Here is a 20,587-nt window from a genome sequence, read left to right as displayed (position 1 = left end):
CAGATGGGCAGGCAGGTAAGCCGCAGGCCCACAGCTGGTTCCTATGATGCAGAATCAGCACACACGATTGGGTCGTGTCAAGGGGGAACGCTGAGGGCTGAGCGCCAGGAGCCAGTACCCTAGTATGCTGCCTCCAGAGCCCTCAGCTGTTTCTCACCCCCTCGTCCTGCGTTCAGACATTTGCCTTATCATGGCTGCTGCTGCCTCTCCACATCCTCCTGAGCCCCACTTCCCTGCCAAAGGATACCTTCTCTCATTCTGTGGCCCTCCTGAGCCCCTCTCCAGCTCCACTCACTTGCGTCTTCCTGGCTGTCCCAAGTATGAATGTAGCTCTGGCAGCCTCGGAGCTGCGGGCCCCTGAGTGAAGGCCTCTCCTCTGTCCCTAGCTGAGACTGGGCCTGACTGCCGCTTGTCTGTAAGTGACAGAGCTCTGGTCTCCCAGACTCCTGTACTCTGGCTTTCTGAATCAAGACCCTGGGCACTGGGTAAGAGAAAAGGACCCCAGCAAAGGAAGGATGTGCCTGCCCCTTTACTCCTGGGAGAAGTTTATTGAGAGTAGCCAGCAACCATCCCATCCCCATCACGGCCAGCCATGGTTCTGACCCCGAGAGGCTGGGGCGGTGATGGGAACAGTCCTTGACCTCACAGTCAGGGCAGAGGTATGTGGGGACCGCTGGTCTTTCCTCAGAGCTTCTCCAAGTATGACCCAGGGACAAAGCCACGTCGTCCATTTCGTTCCACAGTCCACCAGCCATCCTCCCCTTCCAGGATGACTGCCAGGATGTCTCCCGCAGAAATGTCCAGCTCATCAGAATTCTGGGCAAGAAAAGGCCAGTGTGTGAGACGGAGAAGCCACCAGGACCAGGGTGCTCTGTGCTGGCAGCCCCCACCTTGCAGTATTGGCATGTTTGTGTCCCCGGGTGAGCAGTCGGCTGAGTCATGCTCAAGCCTCCGGGTAGTTCCTTTAGAGATAGACAGGCCATGCTGTTCCCTCTAACGTGCTCAAGGTGATCATAGAGACCTCCTATCCTGGGCTTCTCTCACTGCTTCAACCACTGCAGCTTCTCAAAGGCGGGCCACACCCCAAGGGCAAGCTCTCCTAGACGAATCACACAGCCATCTACTGCTACCTGAGTATCCCATTACTGTCCAGGTCTGTACCCCTGATGTGACCTCAGTGCAGCCCCATCCAGCCTGCCTCTGTGTGTGGGTATATTGGCCTGAGTTGAGGGCCTGCCTTCCAGGTCTACCCGCCCACGCCTCACTTCAGCCCACGCCTCACTTCACTCCGATCCGATCCTTCTCTCTAGTACAGATGCTCTGTGGCTTCCCTGATCACCTTTCTCCAAGGACGCCAGAAAATAGTTAAGGGCAGCTCCATGGCTCGATTTTTGACCATTGTGCTTCTCTGGGCCACAGCTGGAGAACAAGGCTGGACCCTCAACCCATTATCCATCCACAACAACCCTGAGCTGCCAGCCTTGTGGACTCCACACATGCGGGTTCCAGCAGATGCTGGCCTAGCACATGTTCACGGAGCTGTTCCAGTCCCTGGTGCTGCGTGTGTGCTCACCCCCCAGGCGTGTCCCCAGGCTCGGGGAAGGACGCCCTCACCTGTGCCGTGTAGTCGTAGAGCGCCCGGTAGTCCTGGGCTGCTGAGTTAAGGTTCCCCTGGGTTGCCTGCACTTCAATGGATGCATAGACCAATTCTTTCTGCTCAGAGGCGGGAGCCAGAGCCTCTGTGGAAGCTGGGAGCAGGGAGCAGGGTAAGGTTGGAATCCTGCCCCTCTCTGAGGACAGTGGTCCCTGGAGACTGCCGGGGTGGAACCTAGTCCTTCCTTCACACACACTCTTGGACAATGCCCTTTCCCTTTGGGAGTCCTCTCCTCCCCACTGTCCCATTGTCCCCCCGCCCCCTGCTCATTTACCGGCAGGAGCTTGAGAAGGTGTGGTCTTGGGACTTCCATGTAGCAGCCCAGAGAACCTGGAGGTAGGGAGGAGAGGTGGGCAGGCCTTGCCTTACCTCATTGGAAACAAAGGGGCTAACTGGGGATTCTCAGTGCTTCAGGACCTCTGCCTGCCTGCTGCCACCACAGGCCTCTGTGGCAGCAGGCCTCCCACAGGCCATTCCCAATAGTCCCTTCGATGGTCCCTTCGTTCTCAGCAGCATCCTCCCATGGTCACACTCCTGGTCATCTCAGCACCTGCAGCCAGCCAGCAGGGCCCCACCCCCACCTGATACTCCCAGCCCCAGGCTACCTTTAAGGTTCAGCTCTCACATATCTTGCCAGGGCCAGCCAGTCTGTGCCAAGCAAGTCTTCCTTCCCTTGGCCCCACAGTGACTAGGCCAGGTCACCCACAGGGCACAGAACCATGGCCTTGACACCTTACTACAGCCAGGCCAGGGAGATGGCCCTGTAACGGCCTGGTGGATAAGCCACCTGGAGAGTTCTACCCTGCCACGAAGTGAGGCCAAACAGAGACAGAAGCCAGAGTGGGCGCTTGCCCAGGACTCTCCACATCGTCCCTGGTGAGTAACTGGAGTGTGAGTAATTAGTACTTGGACCAGGGATCCCTGATGGTGTTGCATCTGGAATATCTCAATGGAGTGGCCAGCACCTGAACGGGGCACAGACCCACAGGAGCTGTTCAGCCATGAGGTGTGGAAGTTGTGGGCAGGAGAGGCTGGCCCAGCGGCTGTGTCCTGGCCATATGCAGTTCATCAGTACTCACCTCTTTATCACACCACAGGAGGTCTGGACGATAGGGCTGCCAGTCAGTGGGGTGACCTCCCGGTCGTAGTAGTTCTGATAAGGCACGGGAGCTGCAGAGAGCACACGCATGAAGCCCAGAGCAGCGAGGACCTCATTCAGAGGGCCGCCTGCCTGACTCCCAGGTGCTGGGATTAAAGGTGTGCAACACTGTGCCTCGCTTTTTAAAAAAAAAGATTCTCGTTAATTTTAATTATGTGTATTCGTGTGGAAGCCAGAGGTGTTAGGTCCTCTGGAGTTAACGATGGTTGTGAGGTGCCTGGTGTGGGTGCTGGGAACTGAATGGGTCCTCTGGAAGAGCAGAACTGTCCCTCAGACTGAGTCTGGTCTACCTCCATCCCGTAGGGAAGTGTGGACCACCCCAGCCTGGGCCTGCTACTGTAGAGCCAGTCAGTCCTGGCTGCAGATGCTGCCCTCCAGCAGGGCCTTACCTGGGGGCTCTCTGCCAGTGCTCTTGGACTGGATGAAGCCATTGATGTCACCTTCCACATCACAGCCCTCAAGTGTCAGCCGGACTTCCTCATAGAGCTGGGGTAGGGATGAGCAAAGGCTGAGTTCAAGCCTCACCCCAAGGTCAGCCTGGTCCCCAGCCTTGCTGTAGTCCTGCCTCTGACTCTGAACCTCCAGGCTCGGTGCTGGACAGAGGAACCTTGGGATGGCAGGCCTGCCAGAGGGACTGAGACCAGGCTGACGCCTGTTTCCTGAACACCTGAGCGCAGGCCCTGAGGAGAGGCCCCAGCTCACTCTTGTCCTCTGAGGCCCACGCTTTAACCTGTTTTAAGATGAGGAAACTCAGGAAAGTGGCGTGCTAAGGTCAGGTCACTGGGTGAAGCTGGGCTTTGGGTGTGAGGGTATCTAGAGCCCACACTTTCTACTAGACACGAGGAAGCCACCAGGATCAGCTAGGCCATGGGCAGGAGTGGTCAGAGGTGCCCTGAAAGTGCTCAGAAGCCAGGGCTCCTGGTGTGCGTGGTAATCCTCCCTAGCCTGGGGTAGGATGTACCCTGACCATCCCTGAGGATTGGGCTCTGTAAGGTGGGGATGGATGGAGTGAGGGAGGGGTGTAAGAGAACCCAGACCAGGCTGAAGCATGAGCCTGCAGCAAGTCTCTGCCGTGCTGGGGAGAACAGATGGACACAGCCCTGAAGGGGGAGGTAGGAGGAAAAGGCAGAGGCAGGGAACCACAGAGCATGGTGTTCCCGTGCTTGGAGGCCTGGCCAGAGGTCACGTTGGACTCCTCTGTGTGAACTGCGGAGGTCTGGGGATGTGCTGGCTGGCTCCAGTAGACCTGAACCTGCCATGCTGCCCTCTCAGAGCACAACACACCTCGTCATCCTTGACACACTGCATGGAGAGCTGGTTACAGTGCACCCACAGGGCATTGCGGAGGATGGTTAGCCGGTCAAACTCCTGCAGCTGGAAGGCCTATTGAGGAGAAGAGAGAGAGAGAATTGTGGGGCTGCTCAGCTAGGTGACCTGTGCAGAACACTGCTGCAGCCAAATCTAAAGCAAAGACCATCCCGAAGGTCCCCATTGCTGCCTCTAGCTAGGGCAGCTGAAGAGAGGCTGGGGGAGGCTAGTGAAAGGCATAGGACTCTGCCCTGCTCTTCCCATCTGTAGGTTCCCAGGGTTGAACAAAGAGATCCAGGGTATAAGACCAGTAAATATGGGGAAAGACCCTAGGCACCAGCCAGGCGGGGGTCGTAGAGTGAAGGAACACCATCCCCAGGCCCAGCTTCCCACAGGTAAGAGGAGGCAGGGGTGTTGAAGAGAGGCAGGCTGTGTGCCTGGGCCACTTGCCTCACAGGTGGTCCGGTGTTCCTGTTCCCATTCGGTCCTTGCTTTCTCCAGTTGTTCGATATTTTGCCTGTACACTCGCTCTACAAACACAGGGGACCCTTTGGCAGGCCTGGATCTCCTCTGACAGTTCCCATGGCAGATCCTCTGTCCTCCACTCCTGCAGAGACCCACCCTGCACAGCCTCCCCCAAGTCCTGAGAGCCCCCTCCCCAGGGGCCTGGCTAGCTGTTGGTCACCACACACAGCCACCATACACCCTCTCCACTTTCCCACTATGCTCTGAGCTCCCAGGGCTGGAGTAGAACGCTACGTGCAGAGGTCCTATTCCATTCCCTGGTCCTCCCCACTTTACAGATGGTAAACTGAGGCTCATGGAGGGCACCAGAAGGCTGAGCATTTGCAATTTGGAGTGAAATGAAGGGATGTGGCCCTGTGGATCTGAGGCTGTGAAACCCAGTGGCTTGGATTCAAATGCTGTCAGCACCACTGAGCAGCTGTGACACTCTGGGCAGCTTATCTACATGCTCTGTGTCCCCGTTTCCTTATCTACACTCTTGTGTCTGCGAGCAGTGGCTAAGGAGTAACGGCCTCTACTCTGGAGAGCGTGCCTGGAGAGGCACAGGGGACAGTGCGGGCAGGTGGGAGGCACCAGCTGGAGGAAGAGGACTGGCTAGGCTGCCAGACAGTCTGGGGAGGTGGCAGGGCCACATACCTGCCTCTGTGGCCGACTCCTTGCACTGCTTGGCTTTGGTCTGGCTCTGAGGAAACAGAATGGCATTGAGTCCAAGCCTAGGAATCCTAGCCTCAGAGCTACTCAGAAGCGACCGGCACCCTCCCTGGCCACCATCCAGGATCAAAGTATGGGTGGGTGAATTCTGTCATTCACCAGCAGCCTTGCTGCTGAGGGGCTCAGGCCGGAAGTAAAAGCAGAAGCCTGCAGACCACCAGGAAACACGGAAAATGCAGATGGCCTCTGCTGCACCGCTGCTCAGAACCCGGGCGGGCTCTGGTCAACCTGGATCAACTCACCCACAAACCCTTGCCCTCTCGGCCTCAGCTTTCTGATCTGTGCAACAGGTGTTATGTTTAAGGGCCCTGGTGGCTCTGTCACCCCAGTCCTGTCCAGAGGTTGCCTGTCCTGCAGAGGACTTGTTCTGAATGGTACTTGAGGATGCACATTGCATAGAGTGGACACCGAGAATTGCAAAAGGGTGAGCAGCTAGCATGGGCCAGATGTAAATTCAGCCCAGGGATGGCTGTCCTTCCCTGCCTACCAGCATGCCCCACCCCTCACCCACCCCTGGCCCTGCCCACCCCCGCCCGCCCACCCCGGCCCCAGCCCACCCCCTGCCCACCCCCCGCCTGGTACACACCTTTTCTATTTGCTTTTGGTGACCACTGGCACTCACTCGCTCGAAGGCCTGCTCAGCGTCATCTGCGTCCCTGCACTTCTGGTCATATGACTTCTTGGACTGAAGGTATGGAGAGGTGTGTCTGCAGGGCTGCGCGCCCCAGGGGAGGCTCCCTAAGCCCAGACTCTCCCTCCCTGGGTTGGTAAGGACTTTGGTAGAACAGGCATTGCTCCCAGAGATGGAGATCTAGAGGCTGGGGCATGTTCCTGTGGAGACTTTGGGCCCTTTCTTCAGACTCCTCTGCTCTCTCATGTGTCCCTTATCCCTGCTACTCTGGACTCCTCGGCTGACTGTGGGTCACTCATGCGACTGTCCCTCTGTCCTTCAGGCAAGGCACTGAAGGGCTTGTGATGACACACAGGCCCTGGGCATCCAGCACAGCCCCCAGCAGGCCCATACACAGAATGGAGCAAAGTCTGAGACAAGCCTGTCCCAGAAGTCCAACCCGGGACTCTCAGAGGGGCCCCCAAGGCCCTCCCATTTACCTCCATGGTCTTCTTGTAGAGCGACAGCTTGCTCTTCTGGACACGGTCCATGACGGCCTCATACTGCAGGAGACATGAGGCTCTGAGCTGGGGGCTCTGGCCTCAAGACGTGCCCCTAGGCCAAGAGGATGGGTTGTCCTTGTCCCTGGGACATAACACCCCTCCAAGCTCATATGTCTGTCTGTCTGTGTCCACCCTCTCCTAGAGATACCTCCTTCAAAATAATACCAGCCAGGTATTTAGTCCCAGCACTTGGGAGGCTGATGCAGGAGGATCTCTATGAGTGTGAAGCCAGCCTGGTTCACATAGCAAACTTCATGGCAGCAAGGCTATGTAGTGAGACCTTAAACAAAACCGCAATACTTACACTCGGAACAGAATAACAAAGAAGTTTGCGCAGTGGGTGTGTCTAGTGTTTCCTTACTGTGGACCTCGGCTTGACTTGGTCTCCAGCCAGAGAATCCCCATCTACACATCACATGAGTCCTGAGTCTCATTCCCAAGCCACACTGAGTGTGCACCGCATATTCACGCACACCTAGTCCATACTCAGCCCCCATCACCCAGCTGCTCATACTGCACACCCACAGACACTCATGCATTCACCACACCCTCCAGTGAAGTAGCCTCTGGCTGTCCAGCTGGGCTAAGTGCTCAGCCCCACCACTCACAGGTCTGGGAGAAGCGTTCTCTTCCTCCAGCTTTGCAAGCCTCCCAGTAGAGCATTCCCTGGCCTGTGCTCACACACTGCCCACGATGAGGAGCTCACTTCCTTGCTGTGTGGCCACTCCAGTGTGGCCAGCCATGCTCTGCATGCTGTTGACAGTGCCTTCAAATGCTTAGCTGAGTCTCAAGCCTGTGCTCCCCCATCGAAACTGTCCCCCCAATCCTTGTTGAGCAGCCATGTGGAGTACCGGCCCCCAAGTCTGTCTCCAGAACCAACAGCCCTAATCCTTGTGTTCAGAGCCAGCTTCCAGGGGCCACTCAACTGAGGTGGGCTCCTCTGGACACTTGGTGTTGTCCCTGACCCTCTACAGTCTATGAAGGAGGATCGTCAAGGGCCCCACATCTTTCCTCTTCCTGGCACGGCAGCTCTGTGGTAGCCCTCCATGGGCTCTGGTCCAGAGCCACTACCACATCATCGTGGTAAGCTTCCATTGCCAACTAGACACGCCTGGGAAGAGAGACCCTCAACTGAGGAATTGCTCCCATTGATTGACCTGTGGGCATATCTGTAGGGCATTTCTCTTGGTTTTTAGTTAGTGTAGGAGGTCCCTGCCCTACTGTGAGTGATACTGTCCCTAAAGCAGGTGGGCTTGGCCTATGTAAGAAAAATGTGGCTGAACACGAGCTGGAAACAAAGCCAGTGAACATTCCTTGTCTCCGCTCCAGTTCTTGCACTGACTGTGCTCAGTGATGGATTGTGGGAAGTATATGCCAGATAAACCGTTCCTCCCAAGTCAGTGGCTTATCACAGCAGCAGGAAAGCAAGCTAGAACATACGCCCTCCCTCCCTTTCAGCAAGCCATGATTCCCAACTGGCCCCCAGAACAGTGGGTGACCCCCAGGGTCCCCGTCCTCCCTGCCCTCACCTTCTTCCGCTGTTCTTTCTGTCTCTCTCGGAACTCCTCCAGGCTCCGCAGCTCCTCACGCAGGGCCAGGGCCAGCTGGATGTGTGCACTGCCCACATTCTCTGTTTCTAGGGTGACAGTGTGGCCTCTGCCTGGACCAGTCTGTCACCCTCCCTCTTCACCTCCCACCCCTTCCACCCTCTATCAATCAGCCTTTCAGCCTGGTTCAGAGCTGGACCACCCAGCCCAAGTGCACACCTCCTAACTCAGTCACCTCTACAAGGGCTGAGGGTCTTCCAGGAGACTCTAATGGCCCTGCTGCCCATGTGGGGATGGTTGGAACTTACGCTGCTTCAGAGAGTCAAAGGAGGTCCTCAGGGAACTGCAAAACAGAAGTCTAGGTCAGCAGGCAGGCGTGCTGCAGGAACTGACGTTCTTCCCGGCCCATGGTACTTTTATTTTGGAGGGAGGGCCCTAAGCCATATTGACTGCTATGGATGCAAGGGGCCTTTGGTCAAGGTCATCATTCTTGTGAACCCAAAACTGCCATTCTAGAAAACAGGCGAGTGAAACCTTCCCCACATCTGTCTGCAGCCTAGAAGATGGGCATGCCCACAGGAAGCTCCAGGCCTCTCTGAGCCCTCCGCCTCTGTTCAGGCGCCTAGTTACTCAAAGCTGCCTGGATGAGTCTGATGCAGGGGGATGCCTTTATAGCTCTTGTCAGCAGGTGGCCTGGAAGGCATAAGGAAAGGCTGGGAGGTAGGCGGGGGCACAGGCAGGGGCAGCTATGGCAACTGCTCCAGGCCAGGTACCAAGGGAAGGGAAAGGAAGAGGCTGCCCAAGGCGTGGGAGCTGGAACAGTGCCAAGCAGGAGACGGTCCCAGGTGGAGGAAGGGAGGCCCCTGGCCAAGTGGGGTGACCCAGCCTGCAATCCTAGCACTCGGGCAGCAGAGGCAGACAGGCTACAAGGTCAAGGTCATCATGAGGGACACAGGATGACTCTGTCCTAAGTGCTCCCACCTCCTTTCCACAGACACCTCTGCTGGGCTCCGTTTACTCGAACCTTATTTTAAAACTGCTTCCTGAGTGTACGCATGCCGCGAATAGCAAACGATGGGCGCTCGACTAAAAAGCCCTCACTGTGTTTGGGGAAGCAGCAGACTGAGTGTCCTGGATTCTGCCTGGCAGCCTTGTTCACCCCAGAGCATGGTAGTGCTGAGGGCCAAGCAGAAGTGCCAGCACGCCCAGGACACACTGCTGTTTATCGGTGGGTCTAGGAGCCCTGGGGCAGATACAGAAACTGTGAGGGAGAGTCCGAGCTCTCAGGAGCAGGGCCCTTGAGAGGCATGCGCTCCATTCAGAGGAGGGGCAGATGGCGTGGGAACCAACCTAGGTAATCAGCAGAGGCCTCTTACCCCACTCTCCACACACAACAGCAGCAGACCCTGCAGCCAGATGGCCAGGCTCTGGCACTCATTCACTGTGTGACCCTAGGCAAGCCACCTGGCCCTCTGCCTTGATTTCCCTTCTGGAGAGAGCAGTTAGCAGCACAAAATGGCTTTGAGAATGATAGTCCACTGTAAGGCACCATCGCGGCCTGGTGCAAGACAGGAGCTTTGCATGCCTGTCACACTCACACCTATGCAAACTCTGCCAGTCCCCAGGACTTCCTCCAACCCCAGCTGCCCCTTGTAAGAGTTTTCCAGTGGTCCCTTCCCAGAAGCGGCAGCCTTAACTTCAGGTAGGAGGAGTCCCTGGCTGGCTACCCGAGCTTTCCCAGAGCCCCTCCTGCAGCTGAGTGACCATGCATGTGAGGGGGGTGTGCCTCTGTGCTCCCAGCTTGGGCTTATGGGTACTAAGTCTCTTAAGGACACAAAAGCAAATGCACGGTGGCACAGCCTGCCCCAAGGTCAGAGTCAGCAGCCAAGTAGCCATTGTTGCAAGTTTTCACAGCCTCTCTGCAGGGCACTCTCCCGCCCCCTGGTGGTAAAAGTGTCATATGGCACCTGTCGCATAAGCAATTCCCTGGGTGTCCTTTCAGGGAAGCCCACCAGCCTGTGCTTCAGGGTAGGGCAAATATGTTCTGCTGCGGCTTCCTCCTTGAACAGTTGGGAGCACTGAGGCCAAGGAGTGGCAACCTGACAGGACCCCTGGGATCCCAGCCCTAAGGAGGATTCTGGGGTCCTAGTTACTGCCAGGTTTCTTGCCTGCCAAGACCACGGAGCAGTAGCAACCATCTGGGAGCCATGAGATGTGCAGCCGTGTAGACCTCTGCCAGTGGCCAGCTGCCGACGGCTTAGTCCTCACCTCCCAGTGCTGACACTCAGGATGAGCGGCTAGCCTGAATGATTCCTGCCTCCATCCCACAAGCCAACATATTAATTATTGCTTTTTACAGGTAAGGAAACTGAGGGTCACAGAGATCAAAGACATGCCCCATGGTCATGCAGGTGGGAAGAGAAAAAACCTCAAGGCCAAGGACTGGATCAATCAATGGCTCAGGGAGCACATTCTGTTCTGGGAGAGAAGCCATGCTTGGTTACCAGCACCCACATCAGATGGCTCACCGCCCTGTGACCCCAGCCCTAGCAGTCACCACTGGCCTCCATGGGCGTCTGCACAGCAGACTTACAAACACATTCTTAACAAACCCTAAATAAAATGTCAAGGCAGACCTTGCAGAGGAAGGCGGGGGCTATCTGGTATGGTGACCCCAGGTTAGAATGATGCTGACTTTTGATATCTACCACCAATGTACACACATGCAACACACCATGCTGGCCTTTGGCCTGGCTCTCAGGAGACCTAGAAACTCTAGTTGAAGTCTAGTTTCACAGTATAACTGTTCCCTGATCAGAGAGCATGCGGCGTACTAAGTCCCCACCCCCATCCTAGCATCCCCATCCTTGGCCACCTGGCAGTCAGGAAGCCGGTATCTCCCAGTTGGAAGCAGACCCTGTGCCTATGGGGCAGCTGATGCTGGATTGGGACCCCTCCACAATAATGTCTTCACTCTGATCTCAGTGGAGCAGAGGTCAAGAAATCTCTGATGAGATCGGCATTTAGGTTTGGGATGGGTGAACGTGAGGTAGGCATTAAGGTGCCCATGGGCTATCGTTGGTCCTCTGTTACCACAGAGGGCTTCACAGGGCATTGGCCCAGGTCCACTCCATCCTCCAAGGCACCACAATATCCCTCCTGGCTGGTCATGCTGTGCGCAGTATCAAGGCAGCTCCTGCGATACCTATCCTGTCCTCACAATACATCAGAAGTCACACAGGGACCCAGGCAGGCTCACTAGGGTAACATGAGGTGCGAGAAACTCATTCTAAGATGTGACTAAAACTTTCTGTTGTTTATGTGGCCTGAGTGCCTGGTCCTGTGAGACCTTAGCTAGTGTGAGGCCAGGACCTGAGGCAGGAATGCTGGTGTTCTGGGCTGCACAGGAGGAGGTGGGCAGTAGAGCTTTCTTGGTGTGGGCTAATCATGAAGTCACTTCACCCCCAGGCCTTCGTCTCACTGTTTACTCAGCTCTGCTATGCTGTCTTAGAGACAGAGGAGGCAGCTAGCTCCTCAACCCAGGGGACTGGGTGTTGGAGGATGGCCACCAGCCAGGCCCTTTCCTAAGGACCAACACTTCCCACCTCAAGCAACTATAACAAGTGTTGTGGATCTACTCAAATTCCCTACTGAAGGACTAGGTGTTTGGCAGACTTCTAACAGGCAGACAGGGAGAGGGGTTACAGGTGTGTGTGTGTGTGTGTGTGTGTGTGTGTGTGTGTGAGAGAGAGAGAGAGAGAGAGAGAGAGAGAGATGGTGACAAGGAGGCAGGCCTTCAGTTTCTTTCTCCTCCTAAATGGAGACTACGGCCCGGTGGGCTTTGTCTTCCCAGTGTGCCCCCTACCCCTGCTGGCAGACCGTCCAACAAGTTCATGGGTGGATCAGGACATGTTGTAGTCCTATCAGCCATCTCTTTGTTTAAACCGACCCCACAAAGGTCCCTGAGGCCCCCAGCCTGATGAGAGAGAGTAGAATTATCGGTTCTGAGTGCCATCCTCTGCTCTGCACGGTCTTTCTCTGTTGGCCTTGTTGCGTGTACTTCTTAACCAAAGCCTCCCTGTAGCTGTTGATTCTGCCTGCCATGTCTAAGGTTTTGCCTGCTGCTACCTCTTGTGTTCCAGATTCCTTCTGCCTTATTTTTTTTTTAAAGATTTACTTATTTATTATAGTGTTCCACCTGCATATGCACCTGCAGGCCAGAAGAGGGCAGCAGATCCCATTACAGATGGTTGTGAGCCACCATGAGATTGCCGGAAATTGAACTCAGGGCCTCTGGAAGAGCAGCCAGTGCTCCTAACTGCTGAGCCATCTCTCCAGCCCCCCTTTCTAACTTCCAGAGAAGGTGAAGCTGATCCAGACCCCTAAGACTAACAACACTGTCAAGAGGGAGTGGAGAGGATGGCCCTGTGTGAACCAAGTTCTCGACATGAGGCAAACCAGGAGGTCCTCCTGGAGGAAGTGCCTGTGGGAGGGTGTGGGGCAAAGCATTAAAGGAGACGATCACTCAGCAGTTTGAGTTCTTGAGCTCCCCTGATGTATAACAGCTACTCCATAACCCACAGCCTGCCACATCGGAGAGTCCCAAGCCCTGAGTCAAGTCCAGAAGGTTCTCAGAGGAAACGTAGGAGCCACCAGGACTTACTTCATCTCTGTCTGGCCACCAGCTTTGCGCGCAATCTGCACCAGCTCCTTCCCGTACCTCTCCTCCGCCTGGGCCCTGTAAGGACAGAGCAAGCACTGTCATTCACCCCTGTCGGCTGGCCGTAGCCCCAAAATATGTGCAGAACCCGGGTTCTCTCATCATACGTTGCTGGCAAGACCATTCCCTGAAAAAGTTGAGCTCCATTTCTGGGGATAAATGTCAGTTGAAAACGGGCCTCTCCTAAGGGCTGCGGCAGGGGATCTGCCTAAGGCCATGGAAGACAAGTGGCTCTGGCTGTGTGTATGTGTGTGTGTGTGTGTGTGTGTGTGTGTGTGTGTGTGTGTGTGAGAGAGAGAGAGAGAGAGAGAGAGAGAGAGGAGAGAGAGAGAGAGAGAGAGAGAGAGAGAGAGAGAGAGCGCGCATGAGTGGAGGTGCATAGGTGCACATGTGTGCGTGAGTACACAATGCACCCGTGGGGGTCAAAGGTCAACTTTTCTGCCCCTTCCCCTCTAAAATTTCATACATGACTACACTATATTTTGCAGAGACAGGGTCTCTTGGCTACTGTACTGGGGTAGCCAGCCCATGAGCTTCAGTGGAGTCTCCTGACACTGTATCCCCTCTTCCTACAGAAGGGGACTTGAACTCAGATCCCCACGTGTGCTTAATAAGTGACTTACCCACTGAGCCACCTCCTCACCTTTGGCTCTTGGCTTTTGACCCATCCCGAGGGCAGCTGGGCTCTAGGGAGCGTAGTCTGTCCTGTCTGCCCTGACCGCCAGCCCGGCCCTGCTTACCTCTGTCTGAGCAGCTCCTCCACATCCTTGCACATCTTCCTGCCGTCCAGCAGCCTCTGCAGGAGTACCTCATACCCTGTGTGGGCCGTGAAGTCCCTGCACTGAAACACACACAGGACATCGTGAGAGCCCTGCTGAGAACAGTCTTTCTCTGTCCTCCATGTCCCTGTTCAAGGTGGAGCATAGATCAGGGCCCAGCCTCACACTGGCACCCGGCACCACCCCCATATGGAGGTTCCAGAACCACCGTGTCCGGGCAGGGGCTGCTGAGCTTGGCATCAGCCCTCCGGAGTCGAAGACACAAGTCACTGGATGGACAAGAAGGACCTCCCTGAGCCTCCATGATGGCCGCAGCCCCCCAGTTCTCTCTCTGGAATGCCCTTGTGACATTATGACATTAGCTAAGTGAGGAAGAGGGTTCAGGAAGTAAAAGTGACAAGCAGATGGTGGCAGAACACCAGCTGCCTGGCTCAAGGTCTGCTGCACCCCAAGCTGTGAGTCATCTCTTAACCGGGGGTCAAAGGGCATCTCTGGGAATTCTGGGAAGCAGCTGGCCTGTGCCTAGGCCTTGCTCAGACAATCCAGGTGACCCTTGACTAACTTGACATCCATGTTCCCCACTAGTGGGTTCTGAGCACGTCTGAGCAGACAAGTGTGGGCAACCAGAGGACAGAGGAAGAAGTCCATGGAAGCTCCTGCCGCAGCTCCCCTGGGTCCCTAATGTGTGGCTGACTCCAGGCAGTGGGGCACAAATCCTGGAAGACAGTGGGGGACCTCTGTCTCCCTTTGGAGGCCTCATCGACTCTCCACCCTTGGGTGGTTAGGAGAGATCTGGCACCTACCTCATCTGTCTTTTTTGTTCTCTCGGATCCTCTCAAAGCCCCCGTGATTGAAAGGAACCCCAGCCCCAGCTTCCCTGAATGCATATCTGAAACCACCCACAGAGCCTGGTCAGAGGTCAACGAGTCCCTCAGGGCTTATCCACACCTAACCTGACTCTTGCCCATGCTCCCCTCAAACTATGAGAGTGTGGGAAGCATGGCCGGAGTTAAAATCAAGAAAGGGGCAGAAAGTATGGCTTAGAGATAAGGTTGCCTACAATCCACGAAGTCCTGGCTTACATCTTCCTGCAGGGGGCGCTTGGCTACATTAAGGTCTACAGACAATCAAATGTTGGGAAGAGTACAGAGGCCTACGTAAATGGTCTCCACACTCAGCCAACTTGGAAATGTTGAACCTCTGGAAGATTTCAGCTCCTAAGCTCACATCCCCTTCTTTGAGCAGCCTTGAAGAGGGCTGGGCTAGGACCCCTGCACACAGGCCACCGACACATAGATCTAGGCCTTAGCTGCCTGCCTGAGACCCCAGCTGAGAGAGTTGGCCCTTCAACCTGCTGCAGGCCCATTTGGGGTAGGTATCTCCCACCCACACTCCCAACCCTGAGTCTAGTCTGCACCATCCTGAGCCTGACTCCTTTAGTTTAAAGTCTTTTAAAGGGCAGCCACTTCTTTGTGAGCTAAGATCAGATTCTCACTCTCGGCCTCTGCCTCCCCTGGGGACTCCCAGGTCAAGGCCTGTAGCAGCATGGAAAAAATGAGTCAGACGACACAGACCCTCCCCCGACCCCACCTTTCCCCGTGAGGTCGCTGAACTGGATGTAAGCATTCAGGCCATAAAACCACAGACCCCAGAACTGTGAAGGATCTGTCCAGTGTCCCTCAGCCCTTAAGAAAATGAGACCCAGGGCTGGAGAGATGGCTCAGTGATTAAGAGCACTGGCCGCTCTTCCAGAGGTCCTGAGTTCAATTCCCAGCAACCACATGGTGGCTCTGTAATGGATCCAGTGCCCTCTTCTGATGTGTCTGAAGACAGCGGTTTTATTTACTATCATATGTAAAACAAATAAATAAAATTTTAAAAAGAAAGTGAGCCCCAAAGGAAGGAAGGGCTTCCCTGGGGCCATATTACAAACTAGAAGCTAGACCCCCTCAGGGGCCTGTTTCTCCGCTGTGCCCCTTAGGAAAACTTACAGCGAAGGCTACCAAAGTCTGTTTCCTGCCCCCATGCCCACCCAGTCCTGACTCTCTCAAGGGATCATTTTGTCCTCTGAACCCCAGAGAAGAAAAGGAAAAGCAAACCAGACTTACACCCGCCATGCTGGAGAACAGAAAAGGCAGAAAGGCCCTCTGTGGCCCAGGTCTTCAGGCGCTAGAGTCCCCACGGCACCTGCCGTAGGCCAGAGACTCTCGTCCAGCCTGTGTGCCGCTGTGGCATCAGACAGAATGAGCCACAGTCACAAGTGACCCAGCTGTTCTAAGGAAGTGTCTAGTCCCTCAGGGCTGCCTGTCTTGCCTCCCATCCCTGCCCACTCCTATTCCCCTCCTCCTTCCCCCTCACACCAACCACCTCTCCCGCTGATAGACTTTGGTAGAAAAGAAGCATTCAGTCAGAAGTCCACAGTCTATCCAAGGCAGAGTCACCCAGGGGTGTCCATCCTAGCCTCTCTTCTCTCCGCTCCTCCTGTCCACCCTTAGCCTGTCAACCAAGTCCTGCCCATGATTGTCAAAGCAGGAAGATAGAACCCTGCGTGGGGCTTAAGACAGCCCAGAGGTTAAGAACACTTACGCTGTTGCAGAGACCAAATTCAGTTCTCAGCACCTGTGCCAGGAGGCTTACAACCTCCTGTGACTTCGGGGAATTTGACCCCCTCTTTTGGCCTCTGCAGGTGCCCATATGCACATATGCACATATACATAAACAATGGGACAAATCCTTTAAGAAAATGAAGCCCTTACTTGATCCTCTACAACATGCTGGGTGTTTGCCACTAGAAGGACTTTGCAGCTGTCAATGTGGAAATTCTAGGTAGCACTCCAGGATCGGAGCCATCCCCAGACACAGTCATGCAGAGCCTGACTTCCACTTCCAAGACACCATACAGGACAGCCTGGCTTTGATAATCACCAGCCAGCAAACATTGAGGCCTAGCCTCATCTACCCTTGGTAGTATGTTAACCTTCTAGGCTCCGCCCAACGGTTACCTAGCAACAACCAGGCATAGCCTAGGCCTAGCTTGTATAAAAGGAACTGTTTGGCCTACCTTCACACTCTCTCTTTTCTCTCTCTGACCTTTTCCTCTTTGACCTCTTTCCCCCTCTCTTCTCTCGTCCCTTCCCCCTCTCTCCCCACGTGTTCCTGGACTCATTCATATTCATATTCTCTCTCTCTCTCTCTCTCTCTCTCTCTCTCTCTCTCTCTCTCTCTCTCCTGTCCCCACTCATTCTCTTTCTCTGCCTCTACTCTCTTCTCAACTCCACTTCCATGCCCCCAAATGAACTATTCTATACCAGAACCGTCATACGGCTGGTACCTCGGGTTGGGGGGAGGGACGCTTCGGCCAGCTAAGGCACCACCTCCCGCCACACCACGCCACGCTCTACAAAGCATATCCTTGCCTTTACAAAATATACCAACCCTCAGCAGCCCTTTGACCGTTCCCTGCACTGGCTGAGCCCCCCGTGCCTTCCCTAGTCACCCATTTTTAGTTTTCCTTAGAACTCGCCTATTCCAAAGGTCACACAGCCGAGCTGTAGATCCTCAGCTCCCTTGCTAACTTCCCTACGCTGACACCACTGAAAAGCACGGCATGAAAATTATGTTTGCTTGGGTCGCTATTCAGGAACCTGAAGGCCATTTCTGTGTAAAACCACTGTTCTTCCTGAGCCTCCACGGGTGTCATTTGAGTGACCCTTTACCTCAAGAAGTTGAAATTCTCAGATAAGTTAGTGACCCCACTTTCTGGCCGTGAAGGGCTGTAAATTTCGCACATGGGCAGACCACAGAGGACTTTGCCTCAGTCACTGTTCCCCATACCTTGGACCATCGTCCTCCTGACTCATGCACAGCCACAAGTCCTATCCTGAGAGCAAGTGGATGTGAGGCTTGGGGCTAAGTCTCCCTTAGTTCACTCCTAACAAAGGTTTCAGTGGCTGCCATGCTGGGCCTGGGGGGAGTACCCTGGAGTAGCAAGCTCTGTTGAGTATCTACCCCATCGTGTGTGGATGCCCCTCCAGAACACCCCAGCCTTTGCCCTGATGAAAACACCCAGACCCAGCGAGGGAGAGAGGATACCCAAGAAAGGTAGGAGACGGCCCAAGCCAACTCGACAGAACCTGGAGTCTTCCAGGTTGGCTGGGCCCCAGAGCCACAGCCCTACAGGCATTCAAACCAAGGGGGGCCACTGAGCATTCATCCCAGAAATTTCACTTTGAAGCAGACCTTTGGGCGTGGTTCAAAACAAAACCCTGTGCAGGGGGTACGTGGTGGGTGGGGGGAGATAGTTTTGGTATTAGAGATAAAGTGTTTGTTAGGTAATCCTGAGGACCTGACCTTGATCTCTAGCAACCATATTTTAAAAAGCTGGGTGTACGGTGGCACTCACGTGTAACCCTGGATGAGGGAGGAAGAGGCAGGCGGATCCCTGGGGCTTGCTGGGCACCCGCCAGCCTTGCTGAGTTAGTGAGCTCTGAATTCCAGAATGAGACGCTGTCCCATAAACAAGGTGAATGGCTCCTGAGGAAGGACACCTGAAGTAGTACTTGGCCGCCCCCCTCCCGTGTGTGTGCGGGCGTGTGTTTGTATATGTGTGTTTGTGTGTGTGTGTGTGTGTGTGTGTGTGTCTGTCTGTCTGTCTGTCTCATATACACCCACAGCCCAGAGCTTTTGGGGCTGCGCATGATGACACAATGCCCGTAAGCCCAGGACTTGGGACACTGGGCTGACAGGGACATAAGCTCAAGTGTGGTCTAAGCTATGGAGTGAAATCCTGCCTCAGAAACAAAGCAAAACCAACTTCAGCAAAATACGAGCAAACCCATCGCTCCAGGGCCCAAATCAAAACAAATGATGTCTCTGGAAAATGATTATGCAAGTTGTCTCCACCTCAACACAAGGCCGTAGCTCAGGCTTTAACCCAGGTGCCTTGGCTCACAGGCGCGCCAGGCTGGTCACAGCAACACTGTCCGCCTATAGAGAGAGGCACCTGAAAGCAGCCAGAAGCCACACCTATCCTGGTGGCCGGGTAGTAACTCATGTCAGTCCAGGGTCCGTGGTGTTTGGTAGAAACAGTCCCTTCAGCTAGAAGCCCCCTTGGGCCAGGTGTTGGGTCAACTTTGCCATGTGGCCCCTCTAAGCCCCAGAGGACCAACCCAGGCCTCCAGGAGGACAGGCCCAGGACATCGTGAGAAAGTGTAGAAGAAGTCCAGCTGCCTTGCTATGCAGGGGTGGTCTGCTGACCCCTCTGGGGGTGAGGGGTAGGAGTGTGCCACATCAGGCCTGTGAGCTGTGAGATCCTGCCATGCCTCACTGATTGTGTGGAGAAACAACGTCCACCCCCTCTACAACTTCCTCCTTCCCCTGCTCGTATCTTTCTTGGTGGCTACGAGGGTTGGCCACGGTGACCAGGCACCCCAAGTAAGCTACTTCCCCTTCCTAGGCCTGCTTTCCTCATCCAGGATGTTTGAGCAAGAGGCTCTCTGTAGGCTAGACCTTCTCAGGATCCTGGGGTTCCGCAGACTAGTCCTGAGATCACACACACACACCATAGCCCTGGCTGTTCCCAGCCTCCACTTCCTTCCCTGTGGAAATGGCCTCCCAGATCTCCCTACAGAGTTGGTCTGAAAAGCACATGAACTAGGGTGGCCACATGAGGGCAGCAAGCCAATCAGAGCTAATCCTGAGGCAGGCCCTGGGGTCCAGGTTGTGACTCCCTCCCCTACTTACAAATAAGGAAAGTGGGGCCCAGACAGGTTACGTGACTTGAAAGACATAGCCAGAACTCGAACTCAGATGGCCCAGACCGGGAGCCTGGTCGTAAACCTTCATTACTCTCTGTCTACCAGGCCCCATACTCAGGCCCTACCACACGATGGCTGCTTGGTCAGGGCTAGCTTCCTATGCCTACAACTCCTAGCAAGCCAACACCTTCCACCAGAGTGAATCTTCCACATACCATGGCCGTGTGGCCTGGCTGGAGAAAATGAGTCATGCTGTCCCCCCCACTCCCCATCCCAGATCCACCTGAAACTGGGGAAGAGCCATTTTCAAAGGTTCCCCTGAATAGAATTCCAGAACAGAGAATACAGGAGACAGAAAAACTTCTAGCCTTGCGGGAGGCCTGGGTTTTGGTTTTAGTTTTCATGCACCAGGAATAAAGGTGGACGACTAGGCTGAAGTCCCCTATGTCGGGCCTTCCAGACTGGGGAGGGTACACAGAGAGTGACTATCAGTGGCGATCAGCAGGGCGCTGACCTGAGCCTAAGCGTTGGCATCAGTTGGTCCAGTGGTTTCCTCTTCTCTAGCAATGCAGCACAGAGCATGTCTGCAGCTGCTGACGGAGTGGGGAGAGAGGTGGGGCCCGGAGTGGGAGTGTTCAGCAGGAATTGCATCGGAATTTTACTTGGAGGTCTGGAGAGATGGGTCAGTGGTTAGGAGCACTGGCTGCTCTTCTAGAGGACCTGGGTTTGATTCCTAGCACCCACATGGCAGCTCACAACCATTTGTGACTCCAGTTCCAGGCTAATTTCTGGCCTCCATGAACACCAGGCATGCATGTGACCACAGAAACATACATGAACATAAAGTACCCACACACACACACACACACACACACACACACACACACACACACACACACACAAGCATTTTATTTTAACCAAGAACCAAGCAGGGGTTCCAGGAAGAGTTCCTAACAGGGAGAGGTGTACCTTCCCACCCACAGCAGCATCTTGGAACAAACTGTTGGCACAGGTTAGTGGATTAGCCATGGCAGCGGTAGGAAGCAAACAGTGGTCATTCCAAAGAGAGGGTGAAGAAGGCAGAGAGCCCACAGAGGCAAAGTGGCTCTCCGGTGGCACTGCTAGCTGGGACATCAGCACCAGTTACAATAGCATAGTGATTTCTGAAGGAAATAAGACTTCTTCAGAGGCCCTGCTTAGCATCCTGTCTACAGAGGCACCCAAAGCCACTGAGTGGGTAAGCAAGGAGGAACAT

General features: G+C 55.0%; 1 protein-coding gene across 1 annotated transcript in view; it reads right to left on the bottom strand.

The window, feature by feature from the left end:
* Window positions 1-528: 528 nt before the first annotated feature.
* The window catches only part of Pstpip1 (proline-serine-threonine phosphatase interacting protein 1), a 38,941-nt gene continuing 18,882 nt past the window's right edge, over window positions 529-20,587 (bottom strand). Inside the window, exons 2-15 of the mRNA XM_032910671.1 lie at window positions 13,538-13,638; window positions 12,741-12,815; window positions 8,386-8,420; window positions 8,060-8,166; window positions 6,468-6,530; window positions 5,944-6,042; window positions 5,283-5,328; window positions 4,572-4,651; window positions 4,098-4,196; window positions 3,203-3,299; window positions 2,734-2,824; window positions 1,929-1,984; window positions 1,615-1,748; window positions 529-816 (exon numbers count right to left, since the gene is read on the bottom strand). Coding sequence (XP_032766562.1) covers window positions 685-816; window positions 1,615-1,748; window positions 1,929-1,984; window positions 2,734-2,824; window positions 3,203-3,299; window positions 4,098-4,196; window positions 4,572-4,651; window positions 5,283-5,328; window positions 5,944-6,042; window positions 6,468-6,530; window positions 8,060-8,166; window positions 8,386-8,420; window positions 12,741-12,815; window positions 13,538-13,638 — 1,215 coding nt within the window. The 3' untranslated portion in view covers window positions 529-684. The remainder of the gene's footprint in view (window positions 817-1,614; window positions 1,749-1,928; window positions 1,985-2,733; window positions 2,825-3,202; window positions 3,300-4,097; window positions 4,197-4,571; window positions 4,652-5,282; window positions 5,329-5,943; window positions 6,043-6,467; window positions 6,531-8,059; window positions 8,167-8,385; window positions 8,421-12,740; window positions 12,816-13,537; window positions 13,639-20,587) is intronic.

Source organism: Rattus rattus, chromosome 8 (genome assembly GCF_011064425.1).
Source record: "Rattus rattus isolate New Zealand chromosome 8, Rrattus_CSIRO_v1, whole genome shotgun sequence".
In the NCBI taxonomy this organism is placed as follows: domain Eukaryota; kingdom Metazoa; phylum Chordata; class Mammalia; order Rodentia; family Muridae; genus Rattus; species Rattus rattus.
Note: the sequence above shows the minus strand (reverse complement) of the source record. Positions and strands in the feature narration are given on the sequence as shown.